This window comes from Grosmannia clavigera, assembly GCF_000143105.1.
Source record: "Grosmannia clavigera kw1407 unplaced genomic scaffold GCSC_168, whole genome shotgun sequence".
In the NCBI taxonomy this organism is placed as follows: Eukaryota; Fungi; Ascomycota; class Sordariomycetes; order Ophiostomatales; family Ophiostomataceae; genus Leptographium; species Leptographium clavigerum.
Genome location: NW_014040771.1, coordinates 81,674 through 97,518, shown reverse-complemented (window position 1 = coordinate 97,518; position 15,845 = coordinate 81,674). Strand labels below are relative to the sequence as shown.

Here is a 15,845-nt window from a genome sequence, read left to right as displayed (position 1 = left end):
CGCGACCGTGGCCGGACGAGTGATGCCTATCGTGGCGGTGGCTGCGCTTCTTCTTCTTCACGTCCACCTCCACGTCGACAGCGATGACATCGATGCTGTCGTCATCCTCCGACTCCTCTTTCTCTCTTTCCTCCTCTTTCTCTTTTTCCTTCTCTTTCTCTTTAGGGGGGGCGGGCAGCGAGGGTGGCGAGGGTAGCCGCGGCAGCGGTAGCGGCGGTGGCGGCAGCACCTGCACAAGAGGCGGAGGAGAAGGCGGATGCGGCGCCGGTATAATGGTAGTGATCGTCCTTCTGATCGTTTTGTATCCCGGAGTAGGGCGCTCAAGATAGAGGTACTTTTTTTCGCCGTGATGTCTGCGTGGCACTATAGAAGGAGTCAGGGACAATAGGTAACTGGGAGAAGGAGAAAGGGATGCCTTACTGATGATGGATTAACTGCTGCTGGTTTCTTTTGGTGGAGGAATCGGCTCTCGAAGACTGAGGCGAGGCTGGCTGCTTTGACAAGAGATGACGTACAGATGCAATGGGTAAAGGATAAACTTGTGAGGATAGAGACGATGAGCAAGTGGATGTGATGGGTAAATAATATAAAGGTCAAGGGAGGCTCCAGAAAGTACGAGTGAGAGGGCTGTTCAGCCGGTCGGGGCTTTTGTTAGCCTTGGCCATGGCCAAGTAGCCTAATGCACAGTCCGAAGCAGTTTCGGCACCAGTCACAGAATCTGGCAGCAGTTAATGGTAGGTGCACCTGAAATTTTTCACGTTCAGGCAGTTGTCATATAGTTTGAAGCATGCCTCGTGTAGATGCTTCTCGACACTCTCGACATGCAGCGTGACGTCATTTATTCGTGTCTCTGGCTGGAGACTTCCACTTCCAGAAAGCCTGGTTCCAGAGTGTTCTACACGACTTCCTGAATCTACCTCGGCCAAGGAAAAACTCCACTCCTCACTCTTCCTCCTCGCGCTGCTTCTTGAGCGCGTCGTAGTCGGGCAGGTACCGAGCAGCGACGACATAGCCGAGCCCGAGGGCGACCATGAGCAGCCAGATGGCGTAGCCGTCGAGCAGCTGGGAGCGGACGCCGACGGCAAAGAGACTGGTGAAGGCAGCCGGGGCAAAGGCGCGCATGGCGCTGGAGCCTGTCAGGGCGAGGGCGTTGAGAGTGCCGAGCAGGCGAGGCGATGGGGCGACGTCATTGAGGGCAAGCTGGACGGCCGTAAAGCACATGCTGACGCCGCTGCCGACGGCAAGAAGCGGTGGGGTGACGATCCAGAAGGCAGTAGTGGCAGGGCCGAGCAGACGATCGGGGGCATAGCGCAGCAGGGTGGCGACGAGGGGACTGACGGCCAGGAAGACGGGGTAGGCGGCGGCGCAGAGACGCATGACGCCGTTGGTGCCGAGACGACGTTGCAGCGGCGGGAAGACGAGCAGGAGCCAGGCGGCCTGACTGGCACCGTTGATGCACATCATGGCGGAGATCTGCAGGGGCGAGAAGCCGAGGCCGCCGAGACGGACGGGCGTAAACCAGAAGACGGGCACGAGGGCAGTGTAGGCAAAGGCCAGCAGCATGACGTGGGCGTAGACGTAGAGCACGATAGCGACGCCAGGAGCCGAGACGAGGTATCGAAGGGAGGGAGTTGTGGAGGTGGAGATTGTAGAGGTTGTGGGTGAGACTGTGGGATCGGCCTCGTTTCCGTCGTTTCCAGGCCCCCGAACCAGGGTCTCGTCGACAAAGAGGGCGCACATGGTGGCGGCCACGAACCCGAGAGCGGCCACGACGAAGCCAGGCAGGGCATAGGGGTAGGCTGCGAGAAAGGGGGTCTTGGTGATGGTGGTGGTGCCGGGACCATGCTGTCGCAGCGGATCGGCCAGGACGCCGCCCAGCAGCGGCCCCAGGAAGATGCCGAGGTTGCCGCTGAAGGCGAACCAGCTGAAGATGCGGGCCTGGGTGGCCGGGGTGCTGTGTTCGGCCAGCATGGTGCGGATGGTGACGATGGTGCCGGCAAAGAGGCCGGCAAGACAGCGAAAGGCGATCATCTGGGGCAGCGAGCGGGCGAGCCCGAAGAGGGCAGTGGCCGCGGCCATGCCGACGAGCGAGAGCACGAGCACCGGCTTGCGGCCGACACGATCGGCGGCGCGGCCCCAGGCCAGCATGACGATGGCCTGCGTGAGCGAGAAGAGCGACTCGATCAGGCCGCTGTAGAAGCCGACATCGGCGTCAGCCACCCCGCCATTGTCCTGCACCATCTGGTTGATGTAGGGGAAGACGGCGAAGAAGGCCACCGGCTCGACCACGCGCGCGAGGCAGAGCAGTGCGACCTGCCGCCCAGGCAGCGGCTTTTCGTCGATGGTGACGATCGTGGTGACGACCTCGTCCACAGGATTCAACAGCGGCGTCAATTCGCCGGCCGACTCGCCGGTTGCCGCCGACCTGGCGGACTCCTGGCTGTCTGGCATGGTTCGTGGCGGGTGTGTGAGCGTGCACGGCAAATGAGGTCAGGTGTGCGCGTGCTCGTAGACATGTAAGATACAGGCGTCTCGTCGAGATGACCCCGAAGATGACAGTTTTGGCTAGATTCCAGGCCTGGCTGCTGATTGGTCCACGATGCAGTGACCGGAGCAAAAGTCGACAAACATGGCAGCCACGACCGCATACATTGCATGCAGACGCCTTCCAGCCGAAGAGAGCTGACGTGCGCACATCTGCCTGAACGGCATGCACGGATGGACAAAAGGAAGGCGCGTGAAGCCCGTGACTTGGTCCTAATTAGTGTGTATTTTTGTACGCGATCCCCTTTGTACTGTGCAAAGTCAGCCAACAGCCTTTTCCACACGCCATGGCCGACGACGATGTGGACGACTACATGACGATGACGTTTGACGACGAGGCCAGCGGCGGCGGCGGTGGTGGCAGGAGCAGCAGCAGCGGGCGCAAGAAGCCGGAGACGTCGCTGCAGCGCCGCGCGCGGCTACAGCGTGAGGGTCGCGAGCGCGGTCGCGTGCTGTCCAAAGCAGAACAGGCGCGAGCGGCGGAGCAGGAGCGCGAGGCGGCGCTGAGCCGATCGCTGCTGGAGACGGCGGCGACGCGACCGTCGGCGGCGGCGAGCAAGGGGCTGGCCATGATGGCGCGAATGGGCTTCAAGCCGGGCGAGGCGCTGGGCAGGAGAAGGGAAGAGGGAGCGATTCAGACAGATGCCCAGCCGTCGGCGCAGACAGAACCGATCCGGATCCAGGTCAAGCGAGACCGTGCGGGCATCGGAGCGCGGGAGGCGGAGGAGGAGGACTCTCCAAGCACCAAGAGGCCCAAGACGGAGCCGCTCGCCGACATCGACCCCTTGGCGTATCGTGACCGCATCCGGCTAGAGCGTGAGACCCAGCGACTCGACCGGCTCGTGCACGCGGCCCAGGTGGTGGCCGAGGCCATGGACGAGCAGCTGGCCGAGGCCACCGGCCGCGTGCCGCCCAAGGACCGGCCGCTGGCCGACGTCGACGTGCTCTGGCGCGGTCTCGTGCGCGATCGCCGCCGGGCTGACAGCGATCGGATCGAGCGACAGCGACAGCGACAGCGACTGGACCAGAGCCTGCGGGGGAGCGGCGGCGGCGGCGGCGACGACGACGACGACGACCAAGACGAGGACGAGGACGACCGGCTGGCTGAGGGCAGGACGGCCAGTTTGACGTCGCTTCTCGGCAGTGGCCGGCTCCGACGGACAGTACACGACGAGGCAGACGGGAGCGAGAGCGAGAGCGAGGACGGAAATCAAAAGGCAGAAGAAGACACGGAGCTAGCCACGTTCGAGGCGCTGTCGCCAGGCGAGCGGCTGCAGAGGATCGTCGACTGGCTGCGGACGCGTCGGCGGTACTGCTTCTGGTGCAAGCACACGTATCCGGACGACAGCATGGAAGGCTGTCCAGGCGAGACGGAAGAGCAGCACGAGTGAGGAGAGGACTATGAGGGAAAAGACTACTAGGGATACCAAACTACGTGTAAGAGAAATATAGTCACGTGATCAGAAAGGAGAGTATATTCAGTCTCAGTGCTGTGTCTGCAGTAGACGAGCGACGGCGAGGTCATCGACGGCAGCAGCGTGCATGGCGGCAAACAAGTCGTTGTCGACGGCGCACTTGTGGCGGTAGTAGTGGGCGACGATGGCGGCGAGGTCGTCGGCGAGGTCGTCGGGCGAAGGCTGATGGTGGCGGTGGTGCTGCTGTCGAAGCTGGGCGCGCTCGCGGAGGAGGGCGTCGACGAGCTCGCTGGCGCGCAGGATACGACGACGCACAGCCGGGCTTTCGGGACGGAAGGGAACGCCGTCGACCATGGGAGCCTCGGCGACGAGCTCGACAGCGAGGCGATGGGAGACGGTGAAGTGGTGATCGAGAAGGGGACGAAGAGCACGAACGGCGACGACGAGGCCGACGTAGTCGCCAGTCTTGCGAAAGGAGTGGAGGACGAGGCGACCGAGGGCGAGGGTAGAGGGGGTGGAGGAGGTGGTGGTGGAAGTTGAAAAAGTCGACGAGGTCCCCAACATTTCCACCATCTCGGCAAACAATTCCCGACAGAGCTGCCGATCGGCTGCACGCGGCTCTTCGCCCAGGCTGCCCCACGGAAGCCGATGCACGGTCAGGCTGCGGAAGAGGACGAGAAAGGTGTGGACGTTGGGCCGGACGGCAACGGCAGACGTCCGCATGCGGTGGTACATGTCGCGAGCCTCGTCAGGCCGGCCGTCGTGCACGTACGAGGCCAGCAGCTGGTTCATCATAAAGGCAGACGACGAAGACGACGTGGCCGAACCGGTCGACGGCCGTTCCATCTCGCACTCCTGAAAGGCCACCCAGAGCGCCTCGAGCTGGCCCACCCGTCCACGGTCCTTGTAGTTGTCGGCCAGGAGGGCAAACGTCTCGATGCTGGCGCGCGGAACCGCCGTGAAGGTGTCGAGAAGGTCGTCCTTCTCGGCCTTGTCGCTCGTCTCCTTGGTTTTCTTCCCTCCCGCTGCCGCCTGCAGTTCCACCAACCCCTGCGATCGTCGCCGCAGGTCGACAAACAGGCGACGTGCCGCAATCATGCGCCAGGCCAGCACGTCGGCCCGTCTCTGGTCGGCTGCTGCGGCCGTTCGCAACCAGGCACCCAGCAGCCCGTTGACCTGGACGACCGCCGGCATCACGCCGTGTGCCTGCATGAAGACCAGCACGCGCAGAGCGCCGTCCAGGTCGCCTGCGCCGATCAGCCGCTTGAGCCACTTGCCAAAGAAGAAGGCGTTGGCGGTACAAGGAGGAAGCCTGCGTCTCGACGTGGACGGCCTGTCCGTCCGTCCCAACCCCATCATCTCGACAAACACCCCAAACGCCTGCTCTGTCTGGTTGTTGGCCAGGAAGCAGCCCACCACCTCGTCGTAGTCCTCCAGGCCCATGTGGTCGCCCAGGAGCGTCTGCAGTCGTCGAAATGCTGCCGTTGCCCGCGTCAAGTCGTCCTGTGCTGCCGCTGCCCGGATCAGCTGCAGGAGCACCCGCGGGTTGGCTGTCTTGCCGTCCTGCTGGCCCTCGTGGGCATCTCCTCCTCGCCCAAACAGCCGCTCGGCCGCCCTCGATGCCCGGTCCAGGTCTCCGTGCAGCGCGCACATCCGCACGCCCAGCTCCCAGTAGTCGGTCGCCGTGGCCGGCCGCGTCCCCAGCGATGCCGCCCCGCGCTTCCAGTTGTCCAGCGCCGCGGCCGGCCAGCCCTCGACGAACATGGCCTCCAAGGCCAGCAGCTGCTGTGCGTCTGTCAGCGGCACCCGGGCCGCCTGCATGTCCTTGGCCAGGTAGTAGATCTGGGCCATGCGACGGGGGTTTTTGACCATGACCGAGCTGCCCGCACTGCTACCCTCCCACGCCAGCACCGTCCACAGAACGGTCCAGGCTGCTGCCGGCACGTTGTGCCACGCCTCCGACAGCCCCGTGCGTGCAGATCCGTATCGGGCGTACAGCGCCGTGATCATCCGGTCGTCCAGGGCTGCTGGCGACTGCTGCAGCCGATGTGCCGCTAGCCGCAGCACATTGTTCAGGTTTCGCACGTGACGCCGCGCCGTCAGCGACAGCCCGTCGTAGCCGATTCGCACTGCCGCGTCCTCGTCTCGCTCTCCCTCTGCTTCCACCTCTCGGATCAAGTCGTACTTTCGCCGCAGCCGGTCTGCCCGCTTCTTGGCTGGCCCGTTCTTCTCTAGCCGCCGCACCAGCTGCGCCGTGTCGCGCAGTTTGCCCTCCAACTCTGCTAGCTGCCGCTCAATCTCTCGGTCCAGCGCATCGCCCCGGTAGTTGCCGTTGCTGTCTGCCTCCTCGTCTGCTACCTGTCGCAGCTGCCCGTCATCTTCCTGCTCAAATAGCCGCACCGTCACGCCCTCGTTGGCCGCTGACGGCCGCCGAGCCGCTGCACTGCCCGTCCGTCTTGCTCGGACGCCCGGCTGTGTCATCACCGTCCGCATGGCCAACGTCATCGTCCATGGCGGCCTCTGTCCAGCCGCCGCCCGCAGACTGCTCAGACATGACCGGCACACAAACGGACCCCGCATCCCTAGGTCTGAGAGCAGTGCCGTGGTGGGAGGCATCGCGGGTGGCTGCCTTGCTGCTATCAATTCGCTCTGTCTCTCTGTCTGTGTCTAATCCTTTTTTACCAAACTTTTCCCCTCGAAAGTCACTATTCTTATCGCCTGCGATAAGCTTCCACAGTCCCCACCAAATGCCTCTTTCGGCTCACCGCCCGGGCAGAATATTATTTTTTTCGTACTCGTACAGCATCCAACCCAAATCGCCATGTCCCATCATCACCACAACAGCACCTCTCCGCCAACCGTCTCTGCCAACCACCGCCACCCCTCGCCATAACCCCCACAATGGCCGAGAACACAGGCACGCCGTTTGTGCGGTGCACGGGCCACCGTTTCTTTGCACAGCGGTTGGTGCTGGCCACGCTGACCGGCAAGCCGGTGCACATCTCGGGCATTCGCAGCTCATCGCCGACGAGTCCGGGATTGGCGCCGCACGAGGTCTCGCTGCTGCGGCTGCTCGAGGCAGTCACCAACGGCAGCTCCTTCCAGATCTCCTACACCGGCACCACGATGACGTATCACCCGGGCCTGATCACCGGCACCGTGGCTGGCGCCGGTGCCACAGAAGAAGACCTGATCGAGCACCATATTCCGGCCGGCTGCACGCGTGGCATCACCTACTTTTTGGCCCCGCTGGCCCTCCTGGCACCCTTCAGCAAGGCCCACATGAATGTGCGCTTTTCAGGCCCGGGCGTCATCACCGCCGCCACTGAGGCCGGCGACCTCTCGGCTGACGCCTTCCGTTTGGCTATCCTGCCGCTCTATGGCCTCTTTGGCATCCCACCTGCTCGCATCGAGCTCGCCGTCCGCCAGCGCGCCTGCACCGGCTACGGAGATCGTCGCGGCAACGGCGTCGTCGAACTGCGCTTCGCCAGCCAGGTCCGCCTCCCTCGCACCCTCCACCTCAACCGTGGCGCCGGCCGGATCCGTCGCATCGCTGGCGTTGCCTACACTGTCGGCGTCACGGCCTCCAACAACAAGCGCATGATCCATGCGGCCCGTGCTGTCCTCAACACACTCACCGGCGAAATCCGCATCGCCGAGGCTCCGCCCGCTCAGGACGACGCCCGCAACAAACCCGGCATCGGCTTCGGTCTCTGTCTGGTCGCCGAGTCCAACGTCCCAGGTGTTGTCTACTCGGCCGATGTCGTCGCTCCTGCTCGCGGCGGTGTCCTCGCCGAGGATATCGGTACCCAGTGCGCACACCAGCTGCTCGCCAACATTGCCGCCGGCGGCTGCGTCTGCCGCTCGGCTGCCACTACCGTCCTCACTCTCATGGCCATGGGCGCCGAGGATGTCGGTCGCCTCCGTCTGGGCAGAGACGTTGTTGGCACCCAGGAGGTTGTCGCCCTTGCCCGCGACCTCAAGGCCTTTGGTGCCAGTAGCTGGGGCCTTCGTCAGGCCGACGACAGCGCCGTCGATTCGGCCGACGACTTGGAAAACGGCACCAGCTCCGACGATGTCCTTATCTCAATAAAAGGTGCAGGTCTCGGCAATGTTGGACGAAAAATGGCATAAGAAAGAAAGGAAGAACGGACGGAAGGACGGAAAAAAGAAAGAGCATTTTTATATCCCAAATCAAAGTATCATCAGGAGGTCATGATCCTCCACCGCATCCAAGACTCCTCTGGAACTCCAATATCGGTGCATATCCTGTTGTCGTTACTCGTAACCTGTTCTATGGCAGGTCCTTTTCGGTCCTACTCTACAGCCCCTACTGCACTCCTGTCGTCTGCGTCCGCACACCGGCGCCTCCTCTCCGCGCTGCCAGCCTCGCCAGCGATGCCGCATAACTCATTGTCTGCAGCGACTGCGCTGCTACGCCCTGGTAGTCCTGGCTGGCCTCGCGGATGGCGTGGACCACGTAAAAGTCGGAGAGGTTGCAGCCCGATGCCAGCGCGTTGAGCACGTATTCTGCTGCCTGCTCGGGCGGGAGTCTTCGGGGCCGATCATCGAGAAGAGCATTTTCGTTTTCGTTTTCGTTTTCGATTCCGTTGTTTTCGGTTGTTGCATCGCCACCACCCAACCGCTGCATCTCGATCCCATCGCCCCCCTCGGCTGGACGTCCCGTCGTCCTCTGCACGCCGCGCTCCTCGGCATCGTGGTCCTGCGCCGCCGCCACCATCGCGTTCGTCGTGGCCGCCAGAGCCGGACTCGCCAGGTCGCGGCCCATTGGCAGCGCCAGCGCGCCCTTCATCGGCAGCACCAGCTTGCGCAGTTTTTCCCGCTCCGTGTGCACGGCCAGCATCAGGCACTGCACGGCCAACACGACGAGGTCCAGTAGAAACAGCACCCAGCGCGACGACGGCGCCCGCTGGCCCACAAAGTCGATCAACACGCCGCCATGCAGGTAGCCGCGCGACGTTTCCGTGCCCTGCAGCGGCTGCCACAGCACGTGTGCCAGCATGCAGAGCGCGTTCGGCACCACCACCGCGAGCACGTGGGGCCGGTGGGCCGGCGTAATCAGCATGAACTCGTCCGGTTTGGGGCTGAGGAAGAGCGACTGTGGGATGGCTCGGAGGAGAAGCCGAAAAAAGGAGCACCTGCACGTCAGCTGTGAGCCAGAACAAGAAACAAAAACAAACTCACTCCATGTAGTAGAGCGTGCACAGCTCCGCATAGACGATCATATCCAGCTGTCCCATCAGCTCGGTGAAGAACTTGAGCTTCTTGGAGAGCCCGGCTCGCACCTTGCGCATCACCGATGCCGACCGTTGCGGCAGGATTGCTGTCCGCTCGCGTGGTCGTCGAGGCTGCTGAGACCGCCTGGATCGTGGCGGCCGCTGTGGACGCGGGGGACGTGTCTGCGGGACATGGTGGGACGGCCGAGCACTTCTGCTACTGCTGCCGTTGTCGTCCATCGCCAGTCATAGCCTCCCGGTCGTGGAGAAAGGGGTCACGCGTTGGACCTCTTGCTGGTGAAGACGCGGATGTCGTCCGGCTGCTAGCACATCGTTTCCCGGACGCCAGCTGGAGAGACGGAAAAGGGGCAGAGGGCGGTGAAGGTGAACAGGCGAGGCGCAGCGAAATGCACAAGGAGGCCGTCGAGTAGCGAAAGGCTGGCGAGAAGGCGAGAGCTGCAGGTGGAGACAGCCTGCACGTAGTCTTACGTTATCCGTCTAGCGTCGGCCGGAAAAACAGCAGTCTCCGAGAGACGCAGCAGACGGCGGGGTCGGGCTTTTTGGGGGGGCATGAAAGACTATGTAGAATCTCCAACCGGCTGAGTCACAACTGGGCGACACAATTGACGACGCAAACGAAAACTACTGCTTCCGTTCGCCATGGCTAGCGCAGGGGATCTGACGAGCGATGTGCTCCACGCGCTCGCCAACACAGACACGATCCTGACGGCCGAGGTGTTCCCCGCGGTCAAGTCGACCGACATGCGGAGCGCGCTCGACCGGCTCTCGTCGCGGTCCATGGTGACGTACGACACGCTGGAGCGGGACGAGATCCTGCTGGAGGCTGAGGGCAAGCAGATTGCGGCCAACGGCAGCCACGAGGCGCGGGTGTTTGAGGCTCTGCGGGCGGCTGTCGAGGGCCTCTCGGTGGCTGAGCTCGAGGCAGCCGTGGGCGACAAGAACGTGGCCAAGCTGGGTCAGGGAAAGGCGTTCAAGGAGAAGTGGATCAGCCGGACGGCCGAGGGCAAGTTCAAGGCGGTGGCAGCGGCGATCCAGGACCGGACGCGCGAGCAGCTACAGACGATCGACCAGACCGGCACGCTGGCCGACGCCAAGGTGGTGGCAGAGCTGCGGAAGCGCAAGCTGGTGCGGCTGCAGAAGGTGACGAGCTTCCGGGTGCACAAGGGCGAGCGGTTTGCGCTGGAGCTGGTCCGGGAGGAGACCGACCTGACGGCCGAGATGTTGGCCTCGGGCGCCTGGAAGACGGCCGCGTTCAAGCCGTACAACTTTGCGGCACTGGGCGCAGACCAGAATGCCGGGGCGTTGCATCCGCTCAACAAGGTCCGGCACGAGTTCCGGCAGATCTTTTTTGAGATGGGCTTCGAGGAGATGGCCACCGACAAGTTTGTCGAGAGCGGGTTCTGGAACTTTGATGCACTCTTTGTGCCGCAGCAGCATCCAGCCCGCGACCTGCAGGACACGTTCTACATCTCAGATCCGGCCAAGGCTGACCGGCCGCAGGCCACCGGCCCAGATGACCAGCAGGACTATGCGGCGTACTGGGACAATGTCCGGCAGGTGCACGAGACTGGAAAGTACGATTCGATCGGGTACCGCTACCCGTGGGCGGCCGATGAGAGCTTGCGGCTGGTTCTGCGCACGCACACGACGGCCGTGTCGGCGGCCATGCTGCACAAGCTGGCAGCACAAAAGGGCCCTGACGGACGGCCGCCGCCGGCGCGCTACTTCTCGATCGACCGGGTGTTCCGCAACGAGTCCGTAGACGCGACCCATCTGGCCGAGTTCCACCAGGTCGAGGGCGTCATTGCCGACTACGGGCTCACGCTCGGCGGGCTGATGGAGTTTATGGACATTTTCTTTGGCAAGATGGGCCTCGAGGGCATCAAGTACAAGCCGGCATACAACCCGTACACGGAGCCGAGCATGGAGGTCTTTAGCTACCACAAGGGTCTCAACAAGCTGGTGGAGATTGGCAACAGCGGCATGTTCCGGCCGGAGATGCTGGAGGCCATGGGGTTGCCCAAGGACATGCGGGTGTACGGCTGGGGGTTGAGTCTGGAGCGGCCGACGATGATCAAGTACAAGCTCAACAACATCCGGGAGCTGTTGGGGCACAAGACGGATCTGAACTTTATCAAGCGAAACGCGGCCGTGCGTCTGGACAAGGATTAAGGGGGGTAAAGAAAGAAAGAAAAATGTGTAGATGCATCTATGAGAATTGCAATTGCCATGACTTAATATGGCATTTGGCTATGGCATTTACGCGTCGTAGTATCTGAGTACGTTGATTGACGTAAAACTCTGCTGTCTGCTCCGTACGTCGGAGCTGAAGCGGATTGCTACAAAATTTACAAAATTTTCAGTCACACGGCCAATGGAAAGAGCGAATTGCAGTGGGGATGAGTAAAAAGAAGAAATTGTGCAGCTTGAAAACTCGGAAGCCGCGAGGCGTTATCTTATCGCAGTGTCCCCGCGAAAAAAATAGAGATTGGTGGTCCTCAACAGGGATGAGTATGACTCTTTTTTCTAGCTTTCGCTCTCGTGGTGCTCGATTTCTCCAGCAGGAGGATTTACCAAGTGCGAGATTCATTGGTATCGACTGGTAGGAGCACTGGTGGCGACGACATACACCGTGACTATCCGCAGCTATAAGCAGTCCATACCTTCAGCTGAGCTCTTGCAATCACTCTACCTCACACCCACCATGATGTCGGCCGTGTCCCTGGCGGGCCGGGCTCCGTCTTGCCTGCTCCGGCATGGGCCAACCATGCGAATGGCAGGGCAGGTTCCGCGGTCGGTCCGGGCGTTTTCGACGGGCGTGCTCCAGAGCAGGCGGACACCGTCTATGGCGCCGCAGCTGCAAAGCCTGTGCTCGCAGCGGACGCTGACGCAGTCGACGCGGCGGGCAGCTGCATCAGCAGCCGGCGTGGGCGGCCAGTCGGTGCACAACCCGCGGGCGTACCTAGAGAGCGGCGTGATCAAGCCGCGGGAGCACGTGGACGTGAAGAAGGTGCTGGTGATTGGCAGCGGCGGACTGGCGATCGGACAGGCTGGCGAGTTTGATTACTCGGGATCACAGGCACTCAAGGCACTCAAGGAGGCTGGCGTGGCGTCGGTGCTGATCAACCCGAACATTGCGACGATCCAGACAAGCCACACGCTGGCAGACGAGGTGTACTACCTGCCGGTGACGCCCGAGTACGTGACCTACGTGATCGAGCGAGAGCGGCCAGACGGCATCTTCCTCTCCTTTGGCGGGCAGACGGCACTGAATCTGGGCGTGGAGATGCAGCGCCAAGGCCTGTTTGAAAAGTACGGGGTGCGGGTGCTGGGAACGAGCGTGCGCACGCTGGAGCTGAGCGAAGACCGCGACCTGTTTGCGCGAGCGCTGGACGAGATCAACATCCCGATCGCGCAATCGACGGCCGTCGGGACGGTGGACGAGGCACTGGCCGCGGCCAAGACGGTCGGCTACCCGATCATCGTGCGGGCAGCATACGCGCTCGGTGGGCTGGGATCGGGCTTTGCCAACGACGAGGCCGAGCTGCGCGACCTGGCAGCGCGATCGTTGACGCTGTCGCCGCAGATCCTGGTGGAAAAATCGCTCAAGGGCTGGAAGGAGGTCGAGTACGAGGTGGTGCGCGATGCGAGCAACAACTGCATCACGGTGTGCAACATGGAGAACTTTGATCCGCTGGGCATCCACACGGGCGACTCGATCGTCGTGGCGCCGAGCCAGACGCTCAGCGATGAGGAGTACCACATGTTGCGCACGGCTGCTATCAAGATCGTCCGTCATCTCGGTGTTGTCGGCGAGTGCAACGTGCAGTATGCCCTGCAGCCTGACGGCCTGGACTACCGCGTCATCGAGGTCAACGCCCGGCTCTCGCGCTCGTCTGCCCTGGCCAGCAAGGCTACTGGTTATCCGCTCGCCTATACGGCCGCCAAGATCGGACTGGGCCACAGCCTGCCGGAGCTGCCCAACGCCGTGACCAAGACGACGACGGCCAACTTTGAGCCCTCGCTCGACTACATCGTCACCAAGATTCCGCGCTGGGATCTGGCCAAGTTCCAGCATGTGCGCCGCGACATTGGCAGCGCCATGAAGAGCGTCGGCGAGGTCATGGCCATCGGTCGTACCTTTGAGGAGTCTTTCCAAAAGGCCGTCCGCATGGTCGATCCGCAGTTTGTCGGCTTTCAGGGCGACGCTGACTTTGCCGGCAGCGAGGCCGTGCTCGACGCCGAGCTGCAGAAGCCGACCGACCGTCGCTGGCTCGCCGTCGGCCAGGCCATGCTTCACGAAGGCTACACCGTCGATCGCCTACACGACCTCACCAAGATCGACAAGTGGTTCCTCTACAAGCTGCGCAACATTGTCGACTGCACCCGCGAGCTGCAGGCCGTCGGCAGCCTGCACGGCCTGAAGCGCGATCTCGTCCTCAAGGCTAAGAAGATGGGCTTCTCCGATCGCCAGATCGCCGCCGCCGTCGGCAGCAACGAGGACGCCGTCCGTGCTCAGCGCCTGCAGTTCGGCATCCGCCCTTGGGTCAAGAAGATTGATACCCTTGCTGCCGAGTTTCCTGCCGACACCAACTACCTCTACACTACCTACAACGGCAGCACCCACGACGTCGACTTTACCGACAACGGCAAGATCGTCCTCGGCAGCGGCGTATACCGTATTGGCAGTTCCGTCGAGTTCGATTGGTGTGCTGTCAGCGCAGCCCAGGCACTGCGTGACCTAGGCGAGAAGACGGTGATGATCAATTTCAACCCGGAGACGATGAGCACGGATAGTGACGTTGTCGACCGGCTTTACTTTGAGGAGCTCAGCTACGAGCGCGTAATGGACATCTACGACCTAGAAACGGCCTCGGGCGTGGTGGTGTCAGTTGGCGGCCAATTGCCACAGAACATTGCGCTACGGCTACAGGAGACCGGTGGCGCCAAGGTACTAGGGACGGACCCACGTGACATTGACCGTGCGGAAGACCGGCAAAAGTTCTCGGAGATCCTCGACAGCATCGGGGTGGACCAGCCGGCCTGGAAGGAGCTGACATCGGTGGCAGAAGCGGCAGCATTTGCCGAGGCAGTCGGCTACCCAGTGCTGGTGCGGCCCAGCTACGTGCTCTCGGGCGCGGCGATGACGGTGATCCGCAGCGCGGCCGACCTGCAGCACAAGCTGGAGGCAGCAGCGAGCGTCTCGCCCGACCACCCGGTCGTCATCAGCAAGTTTATCGAGGGGGCACGCGAGATCGACGTGGATGCCGTGGCCAACGGTGGCCAGGTGCTGGTGCATGCTGTCAGCGAACACGTCGAGCAGGCGGGCGTGCACTCGGGCGACGCCACGCTGGTGCTGCCGCCAGCTGCCCTGGACGACACCACGCTGGCACGCGTGCGCGAGATCGCCGACAAGGTCGCACATGCTCTGCGCATCACCGGCCCTTTCAACATGCAGATCATCCAGGCGGCTGATCCGGAGGGCGGCCTCCCGGCGCTCAAGGTGATTGAGTGCAATCTGCGGGCATCGCGCTCGTTTCCCTTTGTCAGCAAGGTCCTCGGCACCAACTTTATCGACCTGGCCACGCGCACGCTCGTCGGCCGTGACGTCCCGCCACCGACTGACCTCATGCGCGGTCCCGTCGCTGATGCCCGCGACTATCTCGCCATCAAGGTCCCCCAGTTCTCGTGGACTCGGCTCGCCGGTGCCGATCCCTTCCTCGGCGTTGAGATGGCCAGCACGGGCGAGATGGCCTGCTTCGGTCGCGACCTCGTCGAAGCGTACTGGACTGCCATCCAGTCCGCCATGAACTTCCGCGTTCCCGAACCAGGCGAGGGCCTCCTCTTTGGCGGCGAGACCGATCCCGACCGCGACTGGCTCGCGCAGGTCGTCCGCTATGTCGCCCCCCTCGGCTACAAGCTCTTTGCTGCTGAGCCCGCCGTCAAGACCTTTATCGAATCTACCGCCGCACAGCCCGTCGACGTCCGCCTGATCGAGTTTCCCAAGGACGACAAGCGCGCCCTTCGCGAGGTCTTTGCCAAGTACGACATCCGCGGCGTCTTCAACCTCGCCCGTGCCCGCGCCGAGACCACCGGCGACGTCGACTACGTCATGCGCCGCAATGCCGTCGATTTTGGCGTTCCCCTCTTCATGGAGCCGCAGGTGAGTACTACAGTGGCGTCGGAATTACGGGGAAAATCATTATATGCTGACTACGCAGACCGCCATCCTCTTCGCCCGCTGTCTTAGCGAGAAGCTGCCTCGTCCAGCCGGCATCCCGTCCGAGGTCCGCAGCTGGTCTGATTTCCTTGGTGGAAAGCCCTTGTAAGCTGGTTTTCGTCCAGACGGGTGGCCGGCTGGAACCCGTCGAGGACAAGACAAAAGTTGGCGTTTGGTTCGGGACGACAAGCCGAGAACAAGGAGAGATAAACCATATATGGCGGACATATATGCGGATGTGGAGGCTAACACTGGGATGAAAGACTTGGAAAATAGTTCGATTACTCTTGCTTCCTCTTTCCTTAATCTGTATCTCGATAGGCGCGGCTTGCCACAACATTGGTGTATTTGTTATTATCATCTATTTTCCCTAGGCCCTAGGCCCATTGTTTTGAAGTCTGCATGTAA

The 15,845-nt window shown here is 62.5% G+C and overlaps 7 protein-coding genes across 7 annotated transcripts; 4 read left to right on the top strand and 3 right to left on the bottom strand.

Moving 5' to 3' along the window:
- Window positions 1–942: 942 nt before the first annotated feature.
- Window positions 943–2,451, bottom strand: CMQ_1964 (major facilitator superfamily transporter; the record flags this gene model as incomplete). Its single annotated transcript, XM_014314890.1, has 1 exon — window positions 943–2,451. One exon carries the CDS (start codon window positions 2,449–2,451, stop codon window positions 943–945), a length of 1,509 nt encoding a protein of 502 aa, XP_014170365.1.
- A 380-nt stretch (window positions 2,452–2,831) lies between these two features.
- Window positions 2,832–3,935, top strand: CMQ_2035 (g-patch domain containing protein; the record flags this gene model as incomplete). Its single annotated transcript, XM_014314961.1, has 1 exon — window positions 2,832–3,935. The coding sequence occupies one exon, from the start codon at window positions 2,832–2,834 to the stop codon at window positions 3,933–3,935; it is 1,104 nt and encodes a 367-aa protein (XP_014170436.1).
- Window positions 3,936–4,028: 93 nt separating this feature from the next.
- On the bottom strand, window positions 4,029–6,575 carry CMQ_1850 (pentatricopeptide repeat protein; the record flags this gene model as incomplete). Its single annotated transcript, XM_014314776.1, has 1 exon — window positions 4,029–6,575. One exon carries the CDS (start codon window positions 6,573–6,575, stop codon window positions 4,029–4,031), a length of 2,547 nt encoding a protein of 848 aa, XP_014170251.1.
- Window positions 6,576–6,860: 285 nt separating this feature from the next.
- CMQ_1914 (RNA-3 -phosphate cyclase family protein) lies at window positions 6,861–8,247 on the top strand (the record flags this gene model as incomplete). The annotated part of the gene is made up of 2 exons (XM_014314840.1): window positions 6,861–8,036; window positions 8,197–8,247. 2 exons carry the CDS (start codon window positions 6,861–6,863, stop codon window positions 8,245–8,247), a joined length of 1,227 nt encoding a protein of 408 aa, XP_014170315.1.
- Window positions 8,248–8,289: 42 nt separating this feature from the next.
- On the bottom strand, window positions 8,290–9,436 carry CMQ_1942 (duf1746 domain containing protein; the record flags this gene model as incomplete). The annotated part of the gene is made up of 2 exons (XM_014314868.1): window positions 8,290–9,064; window positions 9,165–9,436. 2 exons carry the CDS (start codon window positions 9,434–9,436, stop codon window positions 8,290–8,292), a joined length of 1,047 nt encoding a protein of 348 aa, XP_014170343.1.
- A 420-nt stretch (window positions 9,437–9,856) lies between these two features.
- CMQ_2017 (phenylalanyl-tRNA synthetase beta chain cytoplasmic) lies at window positions 9,857–11,389 on the top strand (the record flags this gene model as incomplete). Its single annotated transcript, XM_014314943.1, has 1 exon — window positions 9,857–11,389. One exon carries the CDS (start codon window positions 9,857–9,859, stop codon window positions 11,387–11,389), a length of 1,533 nt encoding a protein of 510 aa, XP_014170418.1.
- Window positions 11,390–11,921: 532 nt separating this feature from the next.
- CMQ_2002 (carbamoyl-phosphate large subunit) lies at window positions 11,922–15,546 on the top strand (the record flags this gene model as incomplete). The annotated part of the gene is made up of 2 exons (XM_014314928.1): window positions 11,922–15,380; window positions 15,439–15,546. 2 exons carry the CDS (start codon window positions 11,922–11,924, stop codon window positions 15,544–15,546), a joined length of 3,567 nt encoding a protein of 1,188 aa, XP_014170403.1.
- Between the last annotated feature and the right edge of the window lie 299 nt (window positions 15,547–15,845).